The 26,976-nt window shown below is 43.7% G+C and overlaps 1 protein-coding gene across 1 annotated transcript in view; it reads left to right on the plus strand.

Annotated features, from left to right (window-relative positions):
- The first annotated feature begins 7,819 nt into the window (after window positions 1-7,819).
- Window positions 7,820-26,976, plus strand: part of LOC128708391 (uncharacterized) — a 38,202-nt gene continuing 19,045 nt past the window's right edge. Inside the window, exons 1-2 of the mRNA XM_053803368.1 lie at window positions 7,820-8,044; window positions 8,114-8,805. Of these exons, the coding sequence (XP_053659343.1) occupies window positions 7,820-8,044; window positions 8,114-8,805 (917 nt within the window). The remainder of the gene's footprint in view (window positions 8,045-8,113; window positions 8,806-26,976) is intronic.

Genomic DNA, 26,976 nt, shown 5'->3' on the forward strand with positions numbered 1-26,976 from the left:
GCGCGCGCGGATGCATGAGCGGAAATATATCCATTTTCCCCTGTTATGTTGGTGCACAGGCTCGCGGCCTTCCGTGTCCCCCCTCCTTTCGCGGAACGAAATGTTTGCAATCAAACTGTGCACCACCAACCATCATCCGTGCCAGGACGGTCTGATATATGTTTTTGATAACCAATATATTATACAGGGTGAAATCTCGATGCGCGGCCGCGTGCAACGGGTGGAAGCTTCGGGTGCAGGCAGTATCGGTCGATGTGTCGATGGTGTTTAGGATTTTGGAGCAGATCTCCCCATGGCGGTTTGCCGTTTGCGGGGAAGTTGGCGGGGCGGGCACTCGGTTTCATATAACCCGGCAGGAAGAACCGAAGGGGCATTGTGTTTCGTGGGCAGACGGCGCAAGGAGACGGTATGCACAATTCCATCAAGCATCAGAAGCAAAACAAACAAGGCAGACGGTTGGTGATGCACCGAGGACTAGTTCCATCGAGTACCACCCATACACATCGCACGTGTTTACAATCTACTGTGGCGCGGTTTGTTAGGCTAGCAGCCTCGTCAAACTTTAGGTTCAACCTCCGCAATCTAAAGCCCTTCTGAAACTGCGTGAAGAGACCTGACAGCTCTGGACAGGAGCCGATGTTATGCGACAAAAATTATCCTTCGAGTCATTGCTGAGAACTGTCCAATCTTTTGGGGATATTGTCACAAAACAATGTCTGACGTCATCTTGAATGGTCTTCAGAACAGCTTGAAATTATATCGCTCCAACTCCAACATGCAAGGCACGGAACCCACGATGCGTGAGGTCATGTCCATTTCGATTGCTTGTGCGAACTTTTGGTACGCGGAAAAGAAGATCCCGATTCCTCCGAAACACCACCGAACCAAACGGGACCGGAGCTTTCGACGGATACGCATGCGCGCCAACGGTCGTGTCCGTGTATTGCCGGAAGTGGAAGATCCCGAGAAGAAGCAGCACACGCAAGATGCACAGGATCCCTGGTAAAGGAGTACCACCATCACACCAACATCCTGACAACCATCATCATCATCATCGTCAGTAACGCACCTGAGGGTTATGCGGGAACATTCTTTGTTGCGTTTTTTTTTTTCTGTTTCTAGGTCGGAATTCGACCCATCCAATCAGCGAAGTTCTCGCGGCGAGCTTTTCGGAACCTTTTCAGTCGGAGGCCCTTTTTCAAATCGGAACATAGAAGAAGAACCTGCCGGCGGGGCTGAATTGTCCGCATGAATCGACAAGTGTCCTTTTGTTTACCTGCAAAGTGTTACTGTTGATTGACAGTGAAGCGGAGCTGGTCTTACATAAATTGCACAAATTTAATTCTCTTCTGCAACAGCGAGTAGCTGGTTGTCCAATCGCGCACCTAAGCGGGTGGGTAACTAATTGAATCCGCCGGGATGCTGGCGCAACATGGCGCTTCGTTTAAATTTGTGCGTTATTCTGTTTCACAAATCTATCAATCTGTCCGATTGTACTGTTAATGCATTATGAAGGGGCTTCAACTATTAATAAATATCCATTTCCAAGAATGGAAAGTAATCAAGACGACGTGAATGAGAGTTCGATATCGTTTTCCGAATGGATGGTAAAATTGGATGGCCATATAAATGTGTTCAAACCATCCGCCTCGATGATGATGCTATCCTAGCAGGGCTTTTGTTGTGGGAATGTTTCATAAAGTAAAATCGCATTGTTTTGGTATATTCTTGGAAGTTGTTGCCGGAGTGAAAGCGTCCTTTGTTTTGTGCGTGGGGATGCATGTGATGCGGGAATTGGATCGATATGCAAGCACGGTGGAAATTGTATGCCAAATAGAACACGGGAAAAATTGCCAAAATGTGCTCATTAGTCGTAAAACATTGATTGCACCTCGGTTTGGTGGGGGCTGTATTATACAGAATAGGTTAATGGAACCTCCGAAAGTGGCGTCTGCATTCTACATATCTTTCATTAACGGAACGCTTATTTTCTTTGCCTTTCACTGTCGATTAACAGTTCGTTCGCTTATTTCGTTTCAGATGTGTCACATACAGCAGGACTCTTTGCCTCGCCCAAACAAACAAAAACTGCACGCCCGGAATTGGAATCGTTTGTGTTGCAGGGTAGCACACCTAGTAGGCAACCGGGGAGAAGAACACCAGCAGGACAACATGTAAACGAAATGAAGCTTAATTGATGATGGTGCATTAATTGCTGTCCGATCGGGGTTTACTTTTTTCGGAAAGCATTTTACGTTATTCTGGCGCTTGGTGGCCAAGAGGAAGATGATGAACGTTGTGAGTTGGAAAAGTTACCACGCAAAAAGGGCAATGATCACACGAAGCGAATGCTGTTGCTGATGTGCACTTTGTTCGTACTCACCCGTTGATGTGAAATAATAACCAAGCGAAACGACAACAAACAAAGTATACCAACAAACAAACAATCAGTAGTCAAAAAGTGGAAAGGAAAAAAAAATCAAAATTAGCAAAAAATGTTAAAAAAAATCGAACATATTAAACCGTTTTACACTGTGACACACTTTGTAAAGCAAGACGGACAGAACGCATGTATGAAACAGACCCCAAAAACCTATTCTATTTGTGTATATGTACATACGCACGTCGTGGTGCCAATAGCACGAGTGCTACCACGAACTCGCTCATTACGCAAGTGTACTATCGAATCGGTCGATAAGAGAGAGACAGAAACGAAGAGGAAGAAACGTAAAGAAGAAACATAAATTAAACACCGAATGTGGCGCGAGTTTATTTAGTGCAGCTCGCGTATTCGAATAGCACCATTACCATACTGTAATTATTGAAGCAAAAACGTAACGTAAAATCGAAAGTAACTAAATGTGGAGCGTTTTGAACAGTGCTGCTCCCCACCAATACAAACCTATGTTAGATGAAAGTTTTAGGTCAAATTTACATGTAAAACACCCAGCATTCGGAACACAGTGCGAAACACCGGCAGTAGCAATGGTGGTGCATTATAACAAAACGCAAAACAAAGGAAAATAGAAACGAAAATCACACACGCTATATTCTACTACGAATTTGTCAAAGACAGCGATAACAGAGAGACGGGATAGTTCACAGAGGAGAGCAAAAAGAAAAAAAAAACTTGGGCCACTGAACATTCTTCGATGTTGTAGTAAAAGCACGAAACAAACAAAGATGCTGCAATCAGCAGCTGCCAAAAAGAAGCAGGTACCGGGTGTGGGTGTGTACTTATCAAAATGGGAGTGGCGCAATACAAAAACAGAACGAAAACAGATAGACCAAATAGTAATGTAAATAGTCGCGTAAAAATCATCAGGCCTTTCTCCGTGACATCCCCACGCAGGCACTGGTCCGAGTGCGAATGTGTTGGAAATGTGGTTATCTTTCCTGTGTTATGTAAAGTATGCTTTCCCCCTTCGATTGTCGTTCCCCTCTGTTAATACTTGGAGCGTCGTGTTAGTTTTATTTCAACCCGGTACAATAATATTCTACCACTAGCGTTAGAAGAGAATCCCTGATTTCCCGAGTACGCGCGACGGAAGAATTATGCGCTTAATTTATCGACGCAGCGTTTGCGTTCGACTAGATTTCCAGTAATTTCCCTTTGCTTATAAGCTTGTTATACCTTTTTCTTAGACTGAAACGTGTTGGGCCATTGAGAGAATGACCGGGAGAGGTTAGGGTAAACTAACAATGATGAGAAGAAAGTGGGTGGGTGGGGGTTGGCATGGTAAACAATTCGTAATGCATTCTGAAAAGGACGAAAACGCCGGGAGCTGATGGAAAAGATTAAATCTAAAACTGTTTCTAGTGAAATTAGCCGTAGTTAAAGTGAAATTTTAAAAAGCCTATACCATCTCAACCACCCAATAGGAAAGATACACGCAACACACTGAAGGAAGCGTAGCGCAAAAAGTAACCGATCGAGTGGATATGATAAAGAAGGACAATACGCACCATTCCTTCTAAAATAATCCGGCATTGGCCCTTCGTTATCTCCTCCTTCTGATGAAGCTGCTAGCAAACGTGGTGTGTTGTTGTTGTGTGTGCTGCAGCAGTAGGCAAGTGTATGTGTGTATGTATGTGTAGCGTATGTATGGATGTGTATGTATGTGTGTGTAGTAAGGGCTACCAAAACAAAACAAAAGAGAAAATGGAAAAGGGAAAGCGATCGTGAAAGTAAAAGTCAGCTATGCTAAACGTAGCACAAGTTTCACGGGAAACAGCGGAATTTCGGTTTGCGAGAGAAGACCACAACACATGAAGGGTGTACGTTACGAGTCGAATAAGTATAACAATTTGTTTTTAATTTTAACGAACTGTGATGTAAAAAACATATTTATTTATATTTAAACAATCTACGGGACACTACTGCTACTATGCCGCGCTAATACTTGTGCGCAGATACAAAGGGTACTCGCCGCTATTACTAAGAGTTTGTAACTGCAAGGATACTAGTGCCGACGGGGTCAAGTGAAGAGGGCGCAAATGTATGTATATTGTCGGCAGTAGAAGTCCCTCCGCATGTAACCAAAAGAACGCGTGCTTATGGAATTGCTCCTTCTTCAACACAGAATCCCCTAAAATATGAAGCATTGCTGAGGAAATAAAAACCATAAACCGATCGTACCGGGCAAGCAGGCAAGGAATAGCATGTGGTGTGTCCTCTATGTTAATTCTATGATGTAAGCTACAGTAAAGCCTAATATACTGCAAGCCAATTGCGTAACACTGAAACAAGGCAACAAGCTAACATTTCCCGCAGGAAAATGAAAGAAGCCACACACACGAAAAACGCGTACCACTTCCTGAACATACGAATAAATAACCCAATGTGTATAGTTGTAACTGTGTAATATTTCCCCACCCGCAGTAATGATCGCAGATCGATGGGGCAAAATAGCTGAGAGGCAGAAAGAATGATAAAACGAAATAAAACCGTGCACCGTATGGATGAAAGTTAAAAATGGAATGAATATCTAAACGAAATTTTCACTCAGAAATGAAAAGAAAATCATCTAATGGCTTACACACACACACACACACAGAGAAAGTTCGGCCCGTCCCGTCATCATCGTTCGTTTGAAAGAATCTACATTCTAGTGTGAACAAATTACTGTTTCCCTTGTAAACAATCTGCGTTCGTGTTTATAACACCTTCTATTGCTCTTAAAACTAACTAGGAATTGAAGGAATACATTTTTGCCCCAAAATGAGACAATAGAGAGAAAAAAAAACTGCTGCTTCCTGTGAATAGATACCAGAAAAATTGGAACGATTTCAAGAAGTGAGGCAGAATGTCACTGAGTTAATGTTTTGAAAATTATTTGTTGTACCTTAAGTAGTTGGAGTGAATCATTGCTGCACTTTAGGAAAAGAAGGCTGGATAATACATCATGGAAATGATTTCATTTTTCTTTCCCTGGAAATGGTCTATCTGATTATAAAAAAAAGCATGGAAAAAGCACAAACACACCACAGAATGATATGTTGCGGGGCAAGTACAGCCAACCTGACAGTTGAACATAACATTGCATCCGGAAAGATGCTAGCAAGTAGAAAATATCCAAACAACTACAAATCGTCTAATAAGAGAAGCTACGAAACCATCTTAAGGATTAGAACAAATCAAAAGCATATAAATACCTGGCGAAGCAGTAGCAGTAAGAGTCTTTTGGTGAAACTAAATTAAATAAAAAAAAACTAGAACAAAGCAAAACAAGACACAATATCTAAAACGCCTAGGAAAGGACCTAGTGTAAACAGAATTAATAAAAGAAACATAACAAACATGTCAAAGAAAATCATTACATCACCAGCAGAGCAGAGCGAAACATTGTAAAACAAGTAAGAAAAACAGAACAACCACACATACAACAGGAAAACAGGTATCATATTATGAGAGAAGTGGGGAAACTTTATTACCGTTTGGCCACTATTTGCCACACCGGGTGGCGATGCGATGAAGAAAGCGGTGGCACTAGAAATAAAACAAACATAAGAGGCTCTAATGCCTAATGAAGAGCGTAGCTAGTGAAGGGGAGGTAAAACAGCATTAAACAAACAAAGAGAGTAAAATATAGTTCTTTCGAATAAAAAAATGGAACAAAAATATACTAAGCCAATGCGTGCGTTTTGTTTGCATTTGATGTTGTATGAACCGAAAAATTATTTCGTAAAATATTGAAATAATCATTTAATTGTTTTAGCTATTTCCCAACGTTTTGTTCATGAACAGAGTCGATTGCACTTAATCGGATCAGTTAGACTGCAATTGACGGTGGCCAGCGTACATGGAAAGTGTGTCATTTTAAGTGTATTTGTTTGCCATACATACCACTGAAGGCCAATTGCTACCCAAATGCTTGATCGAGGGCGATCACCCTCGATGACGCAGGCGAAAGGGTTTTAATTCAGTCTTAACGGTGGCCAAGAGAAGCGATTGAGAATTCGTCTACATTAGCCAGTCATAATAAGAGCATTTAGTAGCTTTCTATTCGCATTGCATGAGTATACAACGGTATGCGAATGTTTGGAATCATTTACACAGTGATCACAGTAAACTTTATGTATTTAGAAAAGATAGAATTTAATTCCTACACAGAACCATTTCAAATTCTAACGACAACCTCATGTAGCTGCTAGCGACCTCTATTAGTGAAAGTAACAACTAAATTCTTACGACACGTGCGTATCTTTTCGCAGCACAATTCGCGTGAACTTTTCGATTACGAATGGCCGTAAACAAAACAAGCGCGGAAAAATTGACAGCTTCGCTGTCAAAATAGAAGACCATGTGTTTATATTACGCTAGCTTAAAGATTCATTTAGTGTGGAATTCAATTTTATATTCAAGAAAATAATTTTTATGCACTTTGGTTTGTTTCTAGACATTTATTTTTCTTTTATGAATTTGTTTTCTATATGTTCGACCCACTTTGAATTTCATTATCAGCAAAATTAGCTTGTTCACAGCTCATGGCAATATTCCTCGGCCAGCTTGAGTTTTCGCACCGTAGCTGAGTTGAATATTGACAAAAGCTAAAAAAGCTGCACAAAACAAAAGCACAAGTAGAAGAAAACCCGTACGCGAGCGTGAATGGTAGTTCTGTTTTACCAATTTTTGCCGGGTATTTGAAGGTTTACGGGTGTTGTTTTCACGGGTTTAACGCGCGAACCGCAGTTCCTTTCCAAACACAAGAAACATCGAGGTTAGGATGTTGTTACAGAAATACATCCATACCGGAATAACGACCGGGCGGGCCGTTCCTTTGTAATGAGTAATTTTTCGTAACCAATCAGCTTTGCTTCTTCTCAGTCATATCCCACATTTTCTGCGTTGAATGATTCGTTTTGTCGTGTAGGAAATATAGTTTGTTTGGTGTGGATCGACACTCAATTAAGAGAGTTCTGTGTGCCGCTTCCCATTTGCGTGGTTTTACTGGAAAAATGGCGCTATATAGTTTCGTGCGTGAGTAAGATTTATCGGTTTATCAGTACGAAAAGAGCAAAAATCGGGTGATACTTGGGGTACCAGCAAAATTGCACCGTTTCGTGAAAAAATATCTGCACAGTTTGCGTTTTGCGTTTTAGTGTGAAGGAATTGTTACAGCTGCTGCCGTCGTCGTTTTCTAGTCACATACATGCGCAAGTGAGGGTAGGCACAAATCAACCGACCAACCGAAGGGCGATTTTGATTGATAAGGCATTTCAGCGGTGACGGCAGTGTTTGCATTTTGCCACGCGAAGTGTGCGGTGAAGGAAGCCACCTTTCTGCAGTTGTACACCACCGTAAAGTGCGGTATCGGGAATGGAATCGGTTCCGATTGGAGAAGAACAACCGGAAGAAAAGGAGAAATATCCATTGCCGGATGTGGAAAATTGTGCTACGGTCGAAACTGTTGCGTCAACTGAGTGTGCTGACAGCCGGAAAGAAGCTACTGGAATGGATGTAACGAACGCCGCCGAGACGAAGGAGGAAGAGAAGGAAAATGCTATCCCTCAGGGCCGGGCAGTGGCGGCAGAAGAGGCGAAGGTATGTTACATGAAGGTTAGGGAATAAAATCGATTGCATTGCTAATTTTATGTCCATGCGTTGTTCTAGACAAGTCAAACTGCGGACGGAGAGGATCGATTGGATGAACGGGATTTCGATACTTCACCGGATAAATTCAGCCCATCGATGGGCAACACCAAAGAAGATGCTGTAAAAAGCCCCGAACTGGAGGTGTTCTCCATCGACGATGAGGAAGAACACGAAGAAGAGGAAGACGAGGAAGAGGAAATGGAGGACGAAGATGAGGAAGAATACGACGAGATGGATGAGGACTATGAAGTGTACGTCGAGGAGAAGGAATCGGCCAATCCGCACAACTCCATGGACGACGATGATGACGACGACGGGTCCAAGTTAGATCTCAGCACCGACGAATATACGGACGGGGAAACGGAAGAAAAAATGGAACCAAAATCTGCTAGCACAACGTTGCACAAAACGCCATCGTCCGATCTTGAGCAGGATGAGGAGGAGGAGGATGACGATGTGCAGATAATATCGTACGACGAGGAAATTGAAGAGGATGACCAAGAGGAAGAGGAGATAGAGGAGGAAGAAGATGAAGATGAAAGTGAACTGGACGAGAAAGTGGAGAACGAGCAGCCGAAAAGTCATGCGGAGAAACCGAAATCCGAATCCGGTATCCGTCATAGTCCACCAGGGTTTCCGGTGAGCAGTGTAAAGTATCGCAACTATACGCAGAAACAGGTGGCCAGCTTACGGCACCGAGCTATTCGAATGTAAGTAGTTTTTGTCTTCTTTCTAACGGCGAGTATTTTTATACATGTTTTAGAAGAAATAATTTCTCACCCCAATTTGCAAGGTATCGTGCTGACACGTGCTTGAAGTTAAACGTGTGTTCCAATCAGCTCCCAATTCCAATCCCTGTTGGAAATCAGTCGCATCGCGATTCTTCTCTGTTTATGTTTCAACTGAAGATATTTCACAACTGAAAGATTTAAGCTCATTTTAATTACGTTTGCCGTGGATAGATAAATAAGAGCTTGTCTTGGTGGAGCGGTTTTGCGTTGATTGGGCGAATTCGGTTGGAAGTTGTGGTTTGTCCTGCATTGGTGCTTTCACTTTTCTGAGACATTATTTCACCACATCAAACAATCAACAATTTTCCAGTGTTTGCCGAAGGAAAACTTACTACAAAAGTAAGGTTTAATATCCGTCCAAACGAGACGTGGTTGGTAGCGGGTTTCCATTTTTACACGTCATTTCAAACAATCCGTGCTGCACGTCATGTACGCGTGCAGTAGGTTCATGAAATTCTATCTGATTGCCAGCAGCTACTATGCTTTCGTATCGTTTTATCTCCATAGTTACACGATGCAGAAAATGGTACCGTGTGGAGTTTGTTTTTGTTGTTGTTGTTGTTGCATACTTTCGGCTCTCATTTACACTACAGAAGGCGGCTCGTTGGGTGTTGCTTGTTGTGGGATGAGATGACGCGCACCAGCATCATCGTCATCGCCATCATCAACACCATCCTCCTCGTTTGACGGGCATGATGCTTCCCATCAAGCTGCTGCACATGCGCGCGTCAATGGATGGACTGTTTGAAATCGGTGGATGCTGGGAAGAGACGGCACATTTACATGGCGCTTGAGGTGGCCAGAGTAACTGCGACCACCTTCCGTCTTTGCATATTCTTTCTTTTTCCATTTTTTTGTTTTTATTCGACAGCGCAAAAAAGGGTTCCGTCGATAATGGGATAACACGTTTCGGATGGAATGAATCTGTTTCTCTAGCTACTAATTTACCTCTTTTGATAAGGTGCATACGGGGTAATTTCGTTTTTTTTTGTACCTGTAAGGATGTTTATAATTCTCCAAATTATGAAATGAGATGTGATTTTTTTTTTATGCGCCAAAGGGTTCATTGCCGTTTGTAACCCGCTCTGCAAGACCGTAAAGTTTTTAAAACACACATTAACGAAACGAAACCTCTCTATGACGTTCTCGTGCATTGGCGTCCTTGGCGAAGGAAATGATTTGCAGTGCTTTGACGTTTGGTGCGATGTATGTGTGTGTGGGGGTCATACACCACGATGCTGCCGTGTCCCGCGTGTGAGATTTTGCCAATCTACCAGACAGCGCAACCGATCCGTCCCTGAAGCAGTGGCTCCCAATGCCTTTCTTCTTCGTACGCTTGCTGTTTTGTTGACCAGGGGCAGAGCAAGGTAATGTGATGGGAGGAGGGGAATCTGGCATGCTGCATGTTGCAGGGTGGAAGCGCAAGCAAAAGGGCAGGAAAGTCAAAAATCATGCCAAGGTAACCGGCCAAAGCTTCAACGGTATTAGAGCGGTTTGCAGTGAGCGAGCGTCTCTGCAGAAGCGATGATAGTTGGTTTGGTGAACCCCGTTTGACGGTTCTTCTGCAGCAGCTGCTACTAAACGCGGGGTGGATGCTTCAATTTGATTCAATTGACCTTTTAATGCCTTGCCCTAGCGTGTGCCCTCCACGCCACGGTTCATTTGTTTATGGGACAACTCTTCTCAATCTAATCCATCCACTTCTCAGTAGTTTCTTCTCTACCGTTGAGTAGTTTTTTTTTGTGGGCGGAAACTTTAGTGATTAGTATTTAACGAATTAAATATGTTTGTTCATAGTCTGCTTTAGTGTACAGTGACATTTTTGAGGATAAGGGATACACAGCTGTTTAATAGTCATTAGAATGGTATGCGACAAAAAAAACCCAGCCCATAAAGACGTTACAACCCGTGCACATCCACAGCGGAAGCGTGATAGGTCGAGGTTGAAATGATTACGTGCGGTAAATATGAATAATTTGTACGGATTTGGAACCAATATTTTAGTTAGAAGGTGTAAGCTACAAACATCCACACGTTAGTTAATGGTATTCAACCTATCTAAAACAATTATTGATCAAATTATTAACTTCGTTTTAATAAGGCATCAATCGGTTGCGCAAAATGATGTAAAACTAGACGGTACTTCATCATTATAATTACCAATCGATTTGCAGTGCATAAAATTTGGGTTATTGAATGTATGCCACATGTTGCGTCCTTCTCATCTCGTGAAATTGACAGAATCATATTAAACAGAATTCCGGGGATGGATTACTCCCACCCGTACGTTTAATTATGAATATTGATTTGTTCGCCTTCCAGGTACAGAACAGGTACAGTGCACCGCTCAGGGATTGATATTTGATACTGGAAATTTGATTGAGATGTGCGTTGGCTGTACACAACGAGAAGCAAATATCTATCAGCCAACCGCAAGCGTGCTGCATGTGTAATGCTCTTAATTGCATTTTGCTGGAATCGAAATGAAATTTAACTCCTCACTCCGATTCGATGGCGTTTGCTTTCCTGTTCGGTCCTTTTGAGTGGATATTACAGTTTTCCATGAATTTGTACTGATTGAATTGCCTGCCTCGGTACTACAGATGCGTTGTTGTTGATGCTCATTCTTCATAACAAAAAATTGTTTTGGATATTTGCAATAAAAGGAGTAAATTTGATCACATTCGTTGGAATTGGAAGTTAATCAAATTCGTTTCGTTTCAGTTCACGGAAAATAGCACGAAAATAATGGTTTTTCAGTAGGGAAAAGCTTCCATCAAATCGAAAAGCTTCGTCCGCTTCAATCGAGATAATGCACAACTTGCACTTGCACCAAACTGTGATCGCGCTGCCAAAACGTCGTCACGTTTTTCACCAAGGAAATGTGTACCTCAAAGAGGGATGAGAAAGTTTGAAGAGAAACAATCACAGCAACCACCGCAATCACGTTGGTGGTGGTAAAGTGTTCGATGGGTCCAAACGCTCGTAAGTTAACAATCTTACGAAGGCGATAATGCACGGATCAACCGCTGCGGAATGGTAATGCGCTACATGTGGGAGTAAACTACTGCTTTGCAGCGCTAAAAAGGCTGTTGACCGGGCCCCTGGCTAGGGTTTCTGGTGAGTAACCCCGCATGCCGTATCCTTGCGTTACCCTTGAAACGGGCGCGATGCATTTTCCTTCGTCCGCTGCAGTGCAGTTGCGGTGAACTCACCAGAGAGTGCTGGTTAGCTTTTCTCCTTCCGATGACCTTTACCCGGTTGTGTGTGTATGTGTGTGCTGCGGTGGTTCCTTTTGTTACGTACTGTTTATAGCCTGGAGGTGCATCAAAAGAGGTTGCAAAAGCAATAAACAAAATGCAAGTAAGGAGAAGGTTTTTGAGACCGAAGTTCGTTGGGTAGGGACACACGCAATTCGTTTGTGTAGAATTCTACCGTTGGAAGTACGATGACTGGAAGCGATAGTGAACTACGTAAGTCGTTTCAGGTGCGAAACCCTCGAAGCTAGAGCGTAATCATAATTTCAAGGAGCCGTATAATGGCAATTATACAAATGAATGAATGGCTTCCGATGATCGAGTGCTGCTTACTTTCTCCCAATTATTGCTTAACATGCACAGCTTTTGTAAATATTCTACCGAAATGGCGTAAGTTCATCGAATCGAGTTTCGTTCTGCGGCTATTTAGCGTTAGCTGTGGAAGTTGTGTAAGAAAACCGCTGGGTTGATGCACCTTCGGTGAACTGTTTTAAGACACATAATAGAATATCCCAAACCACCACACAATTCTATATAAGCAATAACATTATAACGCTGTTTTTAATGCATATATGCGCCTCTAAAGATTTTCGTTTATGGAAATCTATCAACGAAAACAAATACCGACCTAGGAAACAGAGCGTGAAGGTGTCACCAGAATCGGAACGTCCCGTTTGCATTGCTCATTAGCACACATGCACGGCCAATTGTGCATCGGTTCTCTGGCGGAATGATTGAATGCACTTCTTCACCCTCTTCACCCCCTGATAGAAACGAGCTCTGTCCCGATAGAGGAAGCCCTCCTTCACACCAAACATACTAGTCTGCATTTTAACGATCACTTACTAATCAATAAAAATTGACACGTACCCTATTCGGAACGGGACGAAAAGGCACATATGTGTGCGTGCAAAATTGCATTACATGTGATCGATTCACAAGGCAACAGGTCGATGATCGGAAGACGTAGTTCCTCTCTCTCCCTCCTTTGTTTTCGCTCCCGGGAAGTGCAACGTGCATCGGCTAACCTTGGAAACATATTAGCTAATTCGGAACTTCATCTCCAACATGGTCATGGTAGAGGAATCTTTTTCTGAGCACTCGTGTGATGTCTTTTTCCCATCCCAAAATACACAATTCGCACAAGACATCGGTTTTGGGTGAAGCTGTCCAAACAATTGTACAGACAGTAAAATCACATGGAATTGTTTTCGGAAACGGTTTGACATTTCTAGATGCAGAATAAATATGGAAGGACTGTATAATGTTTGATTTGCCTGTGCAGTCGTGTGCGACAGACTGTGTTTGTTTTCATTAGAATTGGTTCAATCTCAAATCAATTTGGTTCAGAGATTTGATATTCTATTTTTCTATATCACTACACAACATTGTAATAAACGTAAAAGTCCTGCGTTACTTGCACAGTGCTCATATTGAGCATAACTTTTAATAAGTTTTTTGGTATTGTTACGGGGACAAAATCTACATCAGATTATAAGTATTCCACTCAATCACCTGAAGACATGCTGGAGGTTTTGAAAGTTTCCCCATATATAAGCAAACATCATCGTAACTAATAAGAGAAAATCAATATAATACAAGTGACCCTTGACGAAATTAAATAGAATTGATCTAGAATCTTTTTTTTTTTGTTGCTTAAGATGGATTATTAAATTTTACGAATAAATTTCATCGAAACAAACCTCCCACATAAGCCAGGGAGTTGATTGTATTGTGTTTCGCTTGTTATTATTAATTCGTAAACATCCTTTCAATTGTTATAACCTTCGCGATTCTCCCCCGCAAGGATGTGTCGTATGTCGTTTACTGTTTTGCATTACTCGTACTCGCTTCGTGAGCCACACGTACAGCACGAAATAAAAAGGCAAATCACCTTCATGACACGCCGCCGTTCATTGAAGTCAATCACGTGAAGGTTACCCGAAGAGATGAGCTGCTCGACTCCTTGAGCCAGTGAGGATGTCTATGGATGCTCATATTTTTGCATGTCGTCTGGCGTACCAAGCAAACCAGCAAACCCTTCTTCAATGGGCCATGTCCTTCGGGAGCCCTGCCAAGCAGGAGGTTACCACAAGGACACGCCGTGGTGTTCGAACGGTTCGCTCCTTTCATTTGATGTGGTTAACTGAACGTTATCGTACAATTGGTTCCAAAATTTGTAAATCATTTTGGGGGTGCCCACGGGTGCGGTGACCCCGTTCCAGTAAGATATTTTCTTTGTTTTTCCCTATATCAAAACATACACGTTCGAAGGGTTGTGAGTGTGTGGTGTTCATATGTGTGTGCGAGGCGGTTCATTAGCATTTTTGTTTCGTTAAGGGGGTGCATCGGCATTCGGAATGTGTGCTGTGCTTTTATTTTATTATTGATATTATTGGTGCCCCGTTTTGCTGACAGGATGACCTTCCGTCCTTCGACTTTGAATGGTTTAACCTCAAATTAAACACCACACCGACCGAGGCAGAAGAACCGTTCCGCGACACGATACTATTCGTAGCGATTTGTTACGTAGACCGGAATGATTACCGGGGACACGAACGATAACAGTAGCATGCGAATGCAATTTGGTTGAAATTGGGAACAGGGTCCTGTAGAACCTTATTGTTACCCTGGTTAAAAAACGTTATATTTCATGATTTTTTGTGTTTATTTTAATGTTTCCGAATTATTGAAGTTAAACCCCCTATTACTTTTATAGAAATTGCATATTTATTTGTTTTAACTGCGTCCCTCGTCCTGATTTTTCTAACCTCACAAATCGAAGTCACAGAGAAACGCGCGGAATGGTCACGTAGGACAACCGTCCCTTTACTCTTATCGTTGCACCGATTCGCAACTGCACTGCACCCGATTCGCTGCAGCAATGCACTTGATTAACTGTGCCGAGTAGTTGATCAGCGGGGGCACGAAAATAAAGACAACCGTATTGTTTTTTTTTCCTCCTTGCCGTCCTTTTTCGTTTCTCGAATGTACGTAAGAAGTTCAACGAACTTGGACCAGCGAGGGCGTATGGTCGACCGGGTGGGTGGGCCCTATTGCGAATCTACCACCGCTAGGAATGCAAGCCCGGGAATGGGAATGGAAAAATAGAAGGATTTTCCCCTCCCAGGTATAGATCTAACACGATACGTTACTTTCCTTGGGCGCTTCATTGTTGCTACAAAATTGAACAGAAAGTTGACGATTGGAAGTGGGTGTAATGCTGTAGAAGTTAAACAGGACACTGCACTACGCCTGGTTAATGTCCTTCTCTGAGATTACCCCACCCCACTAATTGTTTTTCTATGTATTAATTGCTTGCCCCATCCCAATTAATAGGTTGTTTCTTGTTTTATTAAGAATGAAATGGTAAAGTTTGAAGTTGAAATAAATGCTGAATTGCACATCTCCAAACATTACGCTGGGAAGCATGTAATGAATTTAATTCGGATTGACCGAATTGAAACCAACTGATTCGATTATGGGTGATCCAGATATTTCAACCGTTTGATTCTCGAACGGCGCTTTTTATTAACAGCGACTGACAGCATCCATTTGATCATGGCGAACAGGTACAGTGCTTGACGCAATGTGAACTGAAGGACAATTATGTATTTTGAAACATTTTTGAGTTATTTACGTTAATTATATTTCTTCTTTTACTTTTAGTCGACAAATATTATTTGAATTATACACAACTGTCAGCGGATGGGAATAGATCGATGCTGCAACCAATGTACAGCGCACCACTGTACAAATGAGAATTCAACATGACCGAATTGCGTCCGCTCGTAACGCATTTGGAGGTGATCGGGTCGGGAAACGGTTTGGTGGCAACTGTGAGGAAGATGCAAAACCATCAGCAAGAAAGTAAAAGCAAGCGATCCGCGCACACAGTCGTGTGCACATAATCTGTAGATCGGTAGACGAAAAGCGGGCCGGTGGTGGCGGGTGTGGGCAGGTCAATGAACTGAAGACGAGATGGCAACTGATCACACCGCCGCCCTATCCCACCGGTACGGTCATTGAATGTAGTCAGCTCGCACCATCCGTTTGGCTCGGGCAGGCAACACATTCGCGAAGCACCGCACATGCTTTTCTCGATTTGTGGGTAGATAAGGTGTGTGGAAGGCGATTGGGCGGGAGGTAAATATTACCTACTCTATCACCTTCCTGCAGTGTGGCAATGCTTAATCCGCGATAAATGATGCTCCTACGTAGGAGGGAAGATGAGAGGACCATTCAATGAACTGGCACAATCAGTTTAATATCATCCTGCTAAAGTACGTTGCCCGATCGCTGTTTTGATTGATGCCAAGAACAATGGCAGAAGAAAGGGAAGATTTATCAAATGGTTGTTCAGTCGATCAAGTTTAATAGGCAAACAATTGTGGATAAAATTTGGAACCCCGGTACGTTTCGGGAACATCTGTTTTTTGGTGCTAGACATGGCCGTGGAATACAAGATTCTTTTCATGCACGGTCGGAGAACCATAAAACTCACCCAACGAACCGCCGGGAGATCCTATTTATTTTGCTTTTGCTGAAATTCTTCACATTAAATCGGTATGGAAGTGAAACGGGCAAATGGCAATGACATATACACTCGTGTAAAAATGCAAGTGTCGCTCGGATTTACCCGGGTGCATTGTGCAGTGCGGTTGCACAGCTCATTGCACCATCCGCGCACGTCATAATAAAACGATAAAACCCTCCGGCGCGGTTCTTGCTGCTGAGCGCCAGTAGCTTCCCTTTTTCGTTGCAGCCAAACTGCAATATAAAATACACATCACACATTTGATTGCTTGTTGCGTGGTGGAAGTGGTGTAGGTGATTGGCGAGTGGAAGGAGCGGTATAGCAAAGGAAAAAGGCGCCACTTCCGCTCCAGTACTAGCAAATCGGTGGCAAAAAAGGGCAGTGAACGGGTAACGTTCACTCTCCGGGGGTATGTAATTTGCATAATGAATAACTTCAATTTGAGAGGGCATCGCGGGTGGATAGGAATATCGTTTTATTGGGCTGCAATTTTGTTGTTTTATCGTCAGCGCACGTTCTGAGCGATTTGACATCAGCGTGTGCACATATGTTGGACACTGAAATGTGTCATCAAAAATTGTGTTCTAAATTTGATACTAATTTTTTAATGATTCATAGAGCAATTTCAAATTTCCAAAAGAAAATATCTAGAGTAAGTTTAAAATTTCATGGGAAATATCAAAAGATTGGATGATAACACACGAAGAGGGCAAATATTATCTTTATTTAGTTTCATCGTAGGCTAACCTTTTATCATTATCGTTTAGTTCCAAATCTAGTAAAAACTTCGAATCGCGCTAGAGAATCGTTAAATCCGTGTGCCATCGAACTTTTCCGGTCGGTGATCGGTCCCGTCATTTAGCGCCGGTCCTCCCCAAAAGGCTTTTGACCCGTCGTCCATTTCGCAAAAAGCGCAACAACACCTTGGCAGCTTGATTAGCGGATGACCGACCAAACTTTAGTGACGTTCGTTTTGGTGGTTCGTCTGCATAACAAAGCGTACACTCCACACCTAGCCCTAGCCTGTCTGAGGGCTTTCGCTTTCGGTGGATGGAAGGTGACAAGTGTCACTATGGTGATTTCATAACGATTCTTGTTTTGTGGTAGGATCGATATTGCGGAGGATAAGTGCAGGATGACACGTTATTACTGTGTCCAAACAATTTTCCACCCATACAGTCACACACACACACTAAGTAATGATAATAAAGCCAGCTAATAGGTTCAGTTTTCCATTACGAAATGTTCCTTTTTTACCTTCTGCCTCTAAGCACACAGAAGAAGACTGTTGTCCTTGAGACTAATTTAACCTTCAAGCATAGCGCAGACAGCGAAATACGGGCAATGACACGAGTTGTATCGGGATATCAACAGGTGTGGTAACGCTGGGCTGCAAGGAAGGTCATCGTAACGTGCACGATAAATCGGAGAAAAGCCATCCACCTCGAAGGAACAAAGCGAATTCAATTCTTACATAAATGCCCAATCATCAAAGCGTGAAGGAGGAAAATCGGAGAACAATTTTCCACTCGCATGATCGTTTTCTTACGGGAACATAATCGCTGGTCCATGGAGAAGAATGGGAAATGTTTCACCAGCCACGGTCGGAAGCTATTTCAGTTTCATTGAGCTCGAATAGTTTTTTTTTCTACCTAGACCTTTAATGCTTTGGAGTGCTCGTAATATTATTGGACATCCTTGGAAAATTTTGAAGAGAATTGAAAGCGACCCATCCTTACCGTAGCATAACTTCAAGGCATTCCTTTCAACATACTTTTCATCCGCTGAAATGGGTTCAAACTTTACTTTCAATTTTAGCATGCCACAAATCCGAATCTCACGGGGATCGATCCGTGCTCTCTAATGCTTACCCGAGCGGCGGTCACGACGTCATTGGAACAATGTTTACCGCGGCGGTGTTGCAATGTAAAAGGGCACAGGCGTGCCCTCCCCATCCAATGCCAATGCATAGACAAACACGCTGAAGGATATCTCCGACCATGGCCAACAGTTTGCCTTGAGCACAAGGAATTCGTACAAGAGAAAAATTTGCACAGCTGCAGAGTGCAAAAAAAAAAAAATGCCGAAACCGATGAAAGATCATGAGCTCCAGTTTTAGTTGACGACGTGAGTGTCTGCGGACGTGGTTGAACCGTTCGGCGCCCGAGAAGAGTTTGCTGGAATTTGAATAGCGTCAAGAAGAGATTGATCCACGATCATGATGTTTGCTGCAGAACAATCACAAAACAACCCCGCTGGAACACGGCGTGGTACGCATTTCACGATCGTTATCACCATCGTTGTTCCCATGAAACGGTTTATCTTACCTTGGGCAACTCTCAGGGCTTGCGTCGGAAGAGATAAACTTCACCTGCTTCGGGCGGCGCTTATCGCCGGAATCAGACGTGATTCCGTTCGTGAACGTGTGAAGGCTAGCTGACCGTGTTGTTGGTTAGATTCGTTTGGAAAATGATAGTGTCATCATCAATGCTAGGGTCTCCCCAACTAGTGGATGAAACTATGTCGTCGAACTACTCAGTCTTCTTTGTCGAAGGTTGAATCTGGCAAGTGACAAGTGGTAGCCTCGGAAGAGACAGATAGAGGTATTGCAATGCTATCAAGAATCGATCTTTACGTAACTACCGCTCACAGGCGGACAGGTCGGGGAAACTCCAACCAACTCGTCCACGAGCGACATCTAACGATGCACCAACAGTAACGCAGCTGCTGCCGTTCTGTGGTGTTGATCGCACATTTGTTTACACTTATCACTCCTCACACACGTCCGTACCCGCTGCCGGTGCCCGCTCGGTGCGTATCAGTTCCTTTTGGCGTGCCCTTGGACTGCATTCGTCGCAGCAATAGCGTAATGTGCTGCGTTGTGTGTGCGTGCAATTTGCAGAAGACACGGTCCCGAAGGTTTTCTAGCCGTTCGCTGCGTCATCTTTCCACTAGCACTAGCGAACACGTGATTACATTTGCAAAGCGCAAGTTGCGCACTTGAAGCTCCTTTACTGCAGATCGTTCACTAATACGGGAACGGTCTGTTCAAGGAGAGATACTCTTTCGGTTTCGGCATCTTCATCGGTAGTGCCGCTAGTGCCGTGTGTCTTTCGTGCGATGAGTATGAAGTCCAGTTCTTGAGCGTGAAATTGTTCAAAATGTTGCAAACAGCTCGAGTTGTCTGGAAGGGTGAGTGTGTAACTCACGTTATCTATGGGTAATACTGTAAGAAAAGATTAGCGGTGCATATGAAGACTAGCAATTCGCTGCACCTTTATGGAAACGTAAGCCGTTTTTTGGTTGATCATTGAAAGATATGTAATTTTTCTCCTTAGAAAAGGCTTTAATTCTAGTTACTTACTTCCGGTTGTTCAAACTCTACCGGATATTCCTGTTTATTAGTAGCATTACAATCATTATCAGTTCCTCTAAACCCATTTTTCATACAGCGTGTAACACGCTACACGCTACCAAAGAGGTGAATTATGGAAGGAAGTAGTTAATGTTGTGTCTAGAAATGAATGTGTACGCTTCTGGCAATTTATGTAGAGCAATATACGCTTTGCTGTCATCGATTCCCAAGGTGACATTTGTGCGGTAAGGGCAGCAGAAGGTGTGTGCTGCGTACTTTGTGGACTCTACTTGTGGCTGAGCATCAGCGCAAGGGTCACACGGCATAGCGATGGTATACAACGAGGGCAATCGACTGCTTATGTAAGCGCGAATGAGTGCCTTGGTCTTACAAGCTCGTCGCGAAGAAGTTTCCTTTCTAGGGAAGAGAATGGTTAGATAATTATAATTGGAAGGGTTTTCTACAGTGTGTGCCGTAAAGTAATGGGCGCAGGTTGAATAAATTTTTCTCTCGATTAATATAAGGAATGGAAGGTGCTATTTGATTCATGGGCTTTGTTTGACACATTGTGCACAGTCAATAAATTTTATCGAGAATTTCGGGGGTGTTCAATAATTTCAAACATGATTAACAAAATATTAAAATTTACCACGGAAGCATGTTTATAAAATCAGTGATTAATTAAATTGAACATAGTTTTTACTATTATGGTACTCACTGTAGAATTGATGCTGAGAAATTGTGCTGACCAAGATGAGATAATTGATTTCTAGCGAACTCATCGGTGTTAGTTAAATAAAATACAAGATTTAGAGTTAGGTTTTTCTCGTTCTAGCAACTACTCTCGTTTAATCCTGTTAGTTGGACACTTTATCGGCATCCTCAATGCAACTGCATATCTTAAAAACGACCTTAAGAAACATCTCCTCAGAGACACAAACACACACCTTCCCCTCTATCTGCCACGAAACGAATGTTGCTTGCCATCTCCTCGGCGACCACGATAAATCGAAAGATAAACAAAACCCAACAGCCCGCTCCCCGCTTCACGAACGCATGCCCACATTATGATCATCATCGTCGGTTGTGGAATCGGTGTGTCCACCCGAGAGATGCGCTTCTTTGTTTTTCGCACACTCGCCTGTCAAACGGTAAGGAAAAATCTCACCCCTATATGCCAACCCCACCGAGTGTCACCACTGCTCGCCGGCGAACCGAGAGTGAATGCAGAGTTGACCTCCTTTTTTGTTCAAAAAACCCGCACGATCGCCACCATCGCCGCGTGTCTCCGTACGAGCTTTAACGTTCGCCGAGGATTTCGCAGACTTTGCTGATGGGGACTATTTTTTTTTTTTTGGTTCGACGTCGCCAATGCTCTCTCGATGTGCGTTTGAGGTTCAGTGAACCGTCGTCCAAATTTGGCCTTCATGCTGACGTGCTTGTCATTCGGCAACTCTTCTAGCTCTCCGTCCTAGCTATGGGACCTTCTCGTCACCTCCAACCCATTGCCCGGATGACAACTTTTTTGTGTTGTGGCGAGAAGTTGATATAAAAAATCCCGGAGACTTCACCACAAAACAAAACAAAAAAACACTCCTTCGTCTTCTAACGAGCCTTTCTCGAAAGGAAAAGGTGGCATGGTGGTGTGTTTCGACAGCAGAGTTCTTGTGTGAGGCTCCGTACGCTAGCGCGACGTGGTGGTGGTGGCACGTCAATAGATTGGATACGGTTTTTGGAGGCGATGACATTGTTTGATGGCAAAATTGTGTGACTTTCAGATGACATGCGTTTGTTGCTGGTTTTTTTTTTTAAATATTTATGGTTTGCTGCCATTCATGCCAGCCGATGGGGATCATAATCATGGGTTTGGTTCCTTTGTGCTGTTAACGTTCACCATTCACCTTGTGATCCTTGTGATGATCGCACCCGGTGTACTGGCGCTGTTTGATGCGTTGCAATCGATCGGTAGCCACCACCGTTTGGTGGTCGGTTTGCAACTTAACCTTGAGGTTGCTGTGGCTTCTACCGGGCACACCGGGGCATCTCTAATGCATCGATCAAACGATCGTGAAGTAGGCTCTTCGGGAGATCGATCGCTTGCGAACGGATGTAACCATTATAGCTTTAGCATTTGCATTTGCATTCAATGCCACCCGGCATAAACATCCCCGTTTCCCTCATCCGTGTGTCTACCATGCCGTCGTCTTTATCCGTTCTCTTTTTTTTTTTGTTGTTGGATTAGGCTTGACCGTGATGGAGACCCCGGGTGGCTCCAAAGTTTTCTTTTCTCTCTATCTCTCTCTCTCTCATTATCTCAACCCCCACTCTCCCGAGTTTGAAAAGCTCGACGTCCTCGACCGTGGTCTTACCGGCGGTTGCATTGCAGCTTGTTTAGAGAATTGATAGTTGCTCCACTCCTCACTGCTTCGTTGTGTGTACAAGAGTAAGTCAACAAATTCTAGACCTTGACAGTAGGCCGCTTAGTGCTAAGTTAAACACCGGTGCAGCACTGTGCGGCCGGACGCATTAATACTAAGTAGATCCTACTGCACACCACACTGCAACACCTCCATTACGCTCAAGTGTGTTGGTTCGTTCTTGGCGGGATGACATTGGACACTGGCCGAGGAACCACCGCCAATGGGATACGGAGATCGTGGACCGGGCATAAACGCGCCCATTCCTCTAATCAGCTTTGCTGTACCCCCCTCCCCCAATGCAATGTCCTTCATGGCCCTCGGTGGGCTCCACGTTTCCTTTCGATGGTGTGCAACACCTCCGCGATCGTGACGGGCCGCGGGTCTGTCTTGAATGGTGGGCGTAAAGTAAAAGAGGTCAACCCTTTCCGTCATCATCTCCCGGTGTGTCATATTTTGGAGGAACTGGTCGTGGTAAACGGAGGTAAGCTAAAGACAGCCTTACCTTCCCATTCGCATATTTCCAAGGTAACCTCCCACTCTCGGTTGTCGAGTGACGGATTGTGCAGAAGCAGATGCGGCGGTCACACTCCTCAATAAACGGGGCAACGTTTGGTGCGGTGGCTTGCTTCTGCTGCGGACGGTGAGCGGCTTAGGATAGCTGCAATCGATTGTGAATGAGGTTACGGATAAGCATCGGTTGTATTAACGTGCACAGCTGATGATGTTTGTGTCACCATTGACTTTCTGCCCTTTCGGGAGCTTTTTTTAATGTGTGTTCCTTTGGGTAGCATAAAAAAGAGTCACTTCACAACGATGAAGGGGTTTGTTCGTGCCTCATCTTCGCTTGTGAGAAGGTGGTTGGGTTGGCAGAAGGTCGAACTTTTATGTTTTCACACTTCGTTGCACGGCAAGTGTTGGTTGTAATAGGTTTTCATGCCTATTATTGTAACTAATGACACCGAAACAAGCTGTCATTAGAAGTTGTGATGTAATTTTATGATCGAAATTATTTCATTTACCTTAACATTTGTTGCATGTTTATATAATATTTTATTAGCTCATTATTATTAATTTTATATAATTATTTATGACGGCTTGACTTTTAACATTCAGCGCAAACATTTACCTCCATTGAATCATTCTTGATGAACTGCTGGATGCTATCATTTTATATTGCAACTTTAAGTCTGTTGGGTTTTTTCTAAGGTAACTCTCAATATTAATGAGACCATATTAACTGCCAATTCCAGGGGCGTCCCGGTGGCATAATGGTAGCGATGCCGGTCTTCACATGAACGGAACGGACCAAAATCCCATCCAGACTTACCCTCCGTAGCAAGAACTGACTATCCGGCTGTGTGGCAAATTAAGTCGATTTAGGTCGTTCTAAGGAAATAAAGAGAAACTGCCAATTCCAAGAAGTTCTACAGATACGTCTGGTGGTATTGCTATGAGATACCCCAGATATAGTAGCGAAGAAATAATCGAAAGACTAATTGGGTAGCAAAACTTTACCTCACAAGGCTAAGTGATTAGTTTATTCAGAGTTCGAGTTATTATTTATTTAGTCCCAGAGTTATTGAGATTATTTATTTAGTCCCAGCCTTGTTACCGTGAAGATTCGAGTACCTTGAATTTCCATGTATGTCGAATCTGGCAATATCATATTTGAAAGTTATTGAGTCGTATTGAGTTACTTAGTCGTAATATATAAGCATTTGGTTCGTCATGTGGCAAGAATTCTTTAATATACATTTATAGAAACTTATTGATCGATTGTCAAAACTCAGAATTCGCATATGCGAGGACTTTATGTATCTCGGACGGCGATCAGTATCTTACAATTTCATTTAACATTTAGTTGTTATATGTTTGCTGTTGTTTCGCACTGTTAGCGCTGCAATCTTTCCAAAACAATCCTAAAATACAAACGCCTGGATTTTATTGTCAGCACAAACAAAAATGTCCTCCGCAAAATGTCACCTCTCAATTGTTGCACTGTCGATCGTTGGTGTATGTGTGTATTCCGTACCATATGGGAGCTCTTCTCTGGGGGGGGCGGCCGCACCGATGACGAAGCTCGGCTTCCAACGAAGCGAGCCCCTGCGTGCACGGTTGCAGTGTCAAGAACACATCGCCTCGCCGACCGACGATACTAAGGGTGCAGTGCACTAAAGCGCCCCGTACCGCTTGGCGGTACCACTAGGGGGTTGCACTTTTTGCTACCACACCAAGAGAGAGCAAACTCTGTTAGATTGCTCTCCCGAACGAGCATTTAAGCGCCCACTGTGCGGTGTGTTCCCCGGCACCGTCTATATCTGGCCTCTTCGCACGCTCGCACAATGCTGTTCCGTTTGTGTGTTGGGCTCCCGCTCTGGACGGCGAATCTAACCTTTGCCAATGGCTCGACGAACTCGCGAGTTTTCGCAGGTCGGGGCCACGGCTCTCATCAGCACCATAGTCCCCAGTGTCTCAGTCACTGTGCAACCGTCAGCGTCTGCGGACAGACAACAGCAGCGCCGCGTTCAAGTATCGTCCGTTCGGTGTGCGATTAAACCCAAAACCGTTGTTGATCGTTTTGGCACCCTTTCTCCCACCCCCCCTTAACCTTAGTCCATCTGCATCTTGCTCACGGCCCTCCCCCGTCTGCTGGTGGCAGTGTCATGGGGATGGAAGCGAACAGTGGGAGCAAAACAAAACAGCACCAAAAATAAACGCCCAAAACGGGGTGGGTGTTTTTGTCGAAATTGTGGTGTGCCTTGCATTAGTTTTAAAACTGCTTTAAGGATGATTCTGCAAATGCATTTATGCTGACGCATTGTGTCCGTGTGTTGGAGTGTGGGAGCCGAGACTAATACGCGCAACACGCATACGCCGCAGTCTTGGTGATGGTGGAGTTATGAGCAAACAAAAAAAAAACGGTGCATTCAACGGTGACGTGTAAATAAATTGCACAGCATAGATAAGAACGCGCAAATTGTTGCACATTTCTGAATGATTGTCGGGACGGTGCTGTGTGATGTGCGTTTGTTCGCGCAAGTGCGCCACGCGAGTGGAATGTGTAAATAGAGCAACCGAGAAGTTTTGGGATGAAGCGAGCTTGCGTGCGCTTACCCTTGTCCTGTTCCGTCCTAAGGCAGTTTGGCAGTGGTGAATGCATTTAAGCAAATTTGCTCGTTTGCTCTAACCGCAGGGGGTTGTTGTGATGCGTATTGCTGTAAGTGTATTAAAGTGTGAATCCAGGCGTGATGTTGCCTATTGTACGTCTTGTTTCGAGCAGTGTTTGAACAAGCAATTTTTTGTTAAATTGGTTTAATATACGATTGTGTGTCCCAGACAGCACATCATTGTGTTAACTTTACACCCTGCAAAAGAGAGTGTCAAAATTGATATATAAAAGAGCATTTTTCATCAGTTTTAGTGAGTTAAGTTTCTCCGCAAACATCAAGCAACGCTCAAAGGACTGACCGATCCGCAGTGGCAATCGAAAGTTGCACCACACCGCAAGCCCACATTCTACTGGCCAGCGGCCAAATCATTAGCGCAATCGCTTGCGGTCGCCCGACGAACATCTAGCCGCGTTCTAAAACCCGCGCCGAAAGAACAGAAGTCTATCGAAATATTGGAATATTCACCAACTTGGCCCGGGTTGTGTGTGGTGCGGTACCGTTGAGCGGGAAGAAAAAACCCGGACTGGCCACAGTTTCGAGTCGTCGGTCTGGGTTGGGGAAAGAAATAGAAGAAGGTCATAGAAATTAACTCTACTCGAAATAGAAGCGCTCGGTACGGTATAATCCTGCCGTGTTGCAGCAGCAATGCAAATCAGCTGCAAGCGAGTACTGTTGTTGTGAGCAATTTGGCGTTGGAGAAGCGACAACTGTACCCTCACTGATGGCCAGCACTGAGCGGCTAGTAACCGGGACAGCAGCAGGCAGCCGCCCGTGCCAACACGTACTGTAAAGAAGTACCATCACCAATACAGGAGATCGTATCGGAAGAACGCTAAAGACCGCACGCTGAAAGGTAGCTAATGTCCTCCTCAATCACCATAATATGAGTATAATTGCGGTTGCTCTTTTATTTGTTTGTTTTTTTTTTTATCTTTTACTCCCCCATCATGGCCGTTGCTTGCAATAACGAAGTTTGGGTATAAAGAGTCTTTACAGGGGGTTTTAAGATGACAGAACAACGCAAGCGAATATTACAACAACCGCAGCACATGGCGACGACGAGTACGACGGTATGAGCCAAGTACGATCCGACCAGTATAAACGCACTCTGGAAATGATTTTGACAACCATACGATGTTTTGATTTATCGAATCAAATATGTTTTCTCTCATGAAAAATACTGTAAATGTTACTAAAAATTATCGTCTGGCAGTGAAAATCGATCCTAGGACGCGTTTATACTCCTCGGGTCGTACTTCACTTGTATCGTCGTACTGCTGTTGTGGTAAGCTGCGCTGCGATTGTGATATCATGTGCTTGCATTGAAGTATGCCTGCTGCGATTGCGGTGT

This window comes from Anopheles marshallii, chromosome 2 (genome assembly GCF_943734725.1).
Source record: "Anopheles marshallii chromosome 2, idAnoMarsDA_429_01, whole genome shotgun sequence".
NCBI classification, from domain to species: domain Eukaryota; kingdom Metazoa; phylum Arthropoda; class Insecta; order Diptera; family Culicidae; genus Anopheles; species Anopheles marshallii.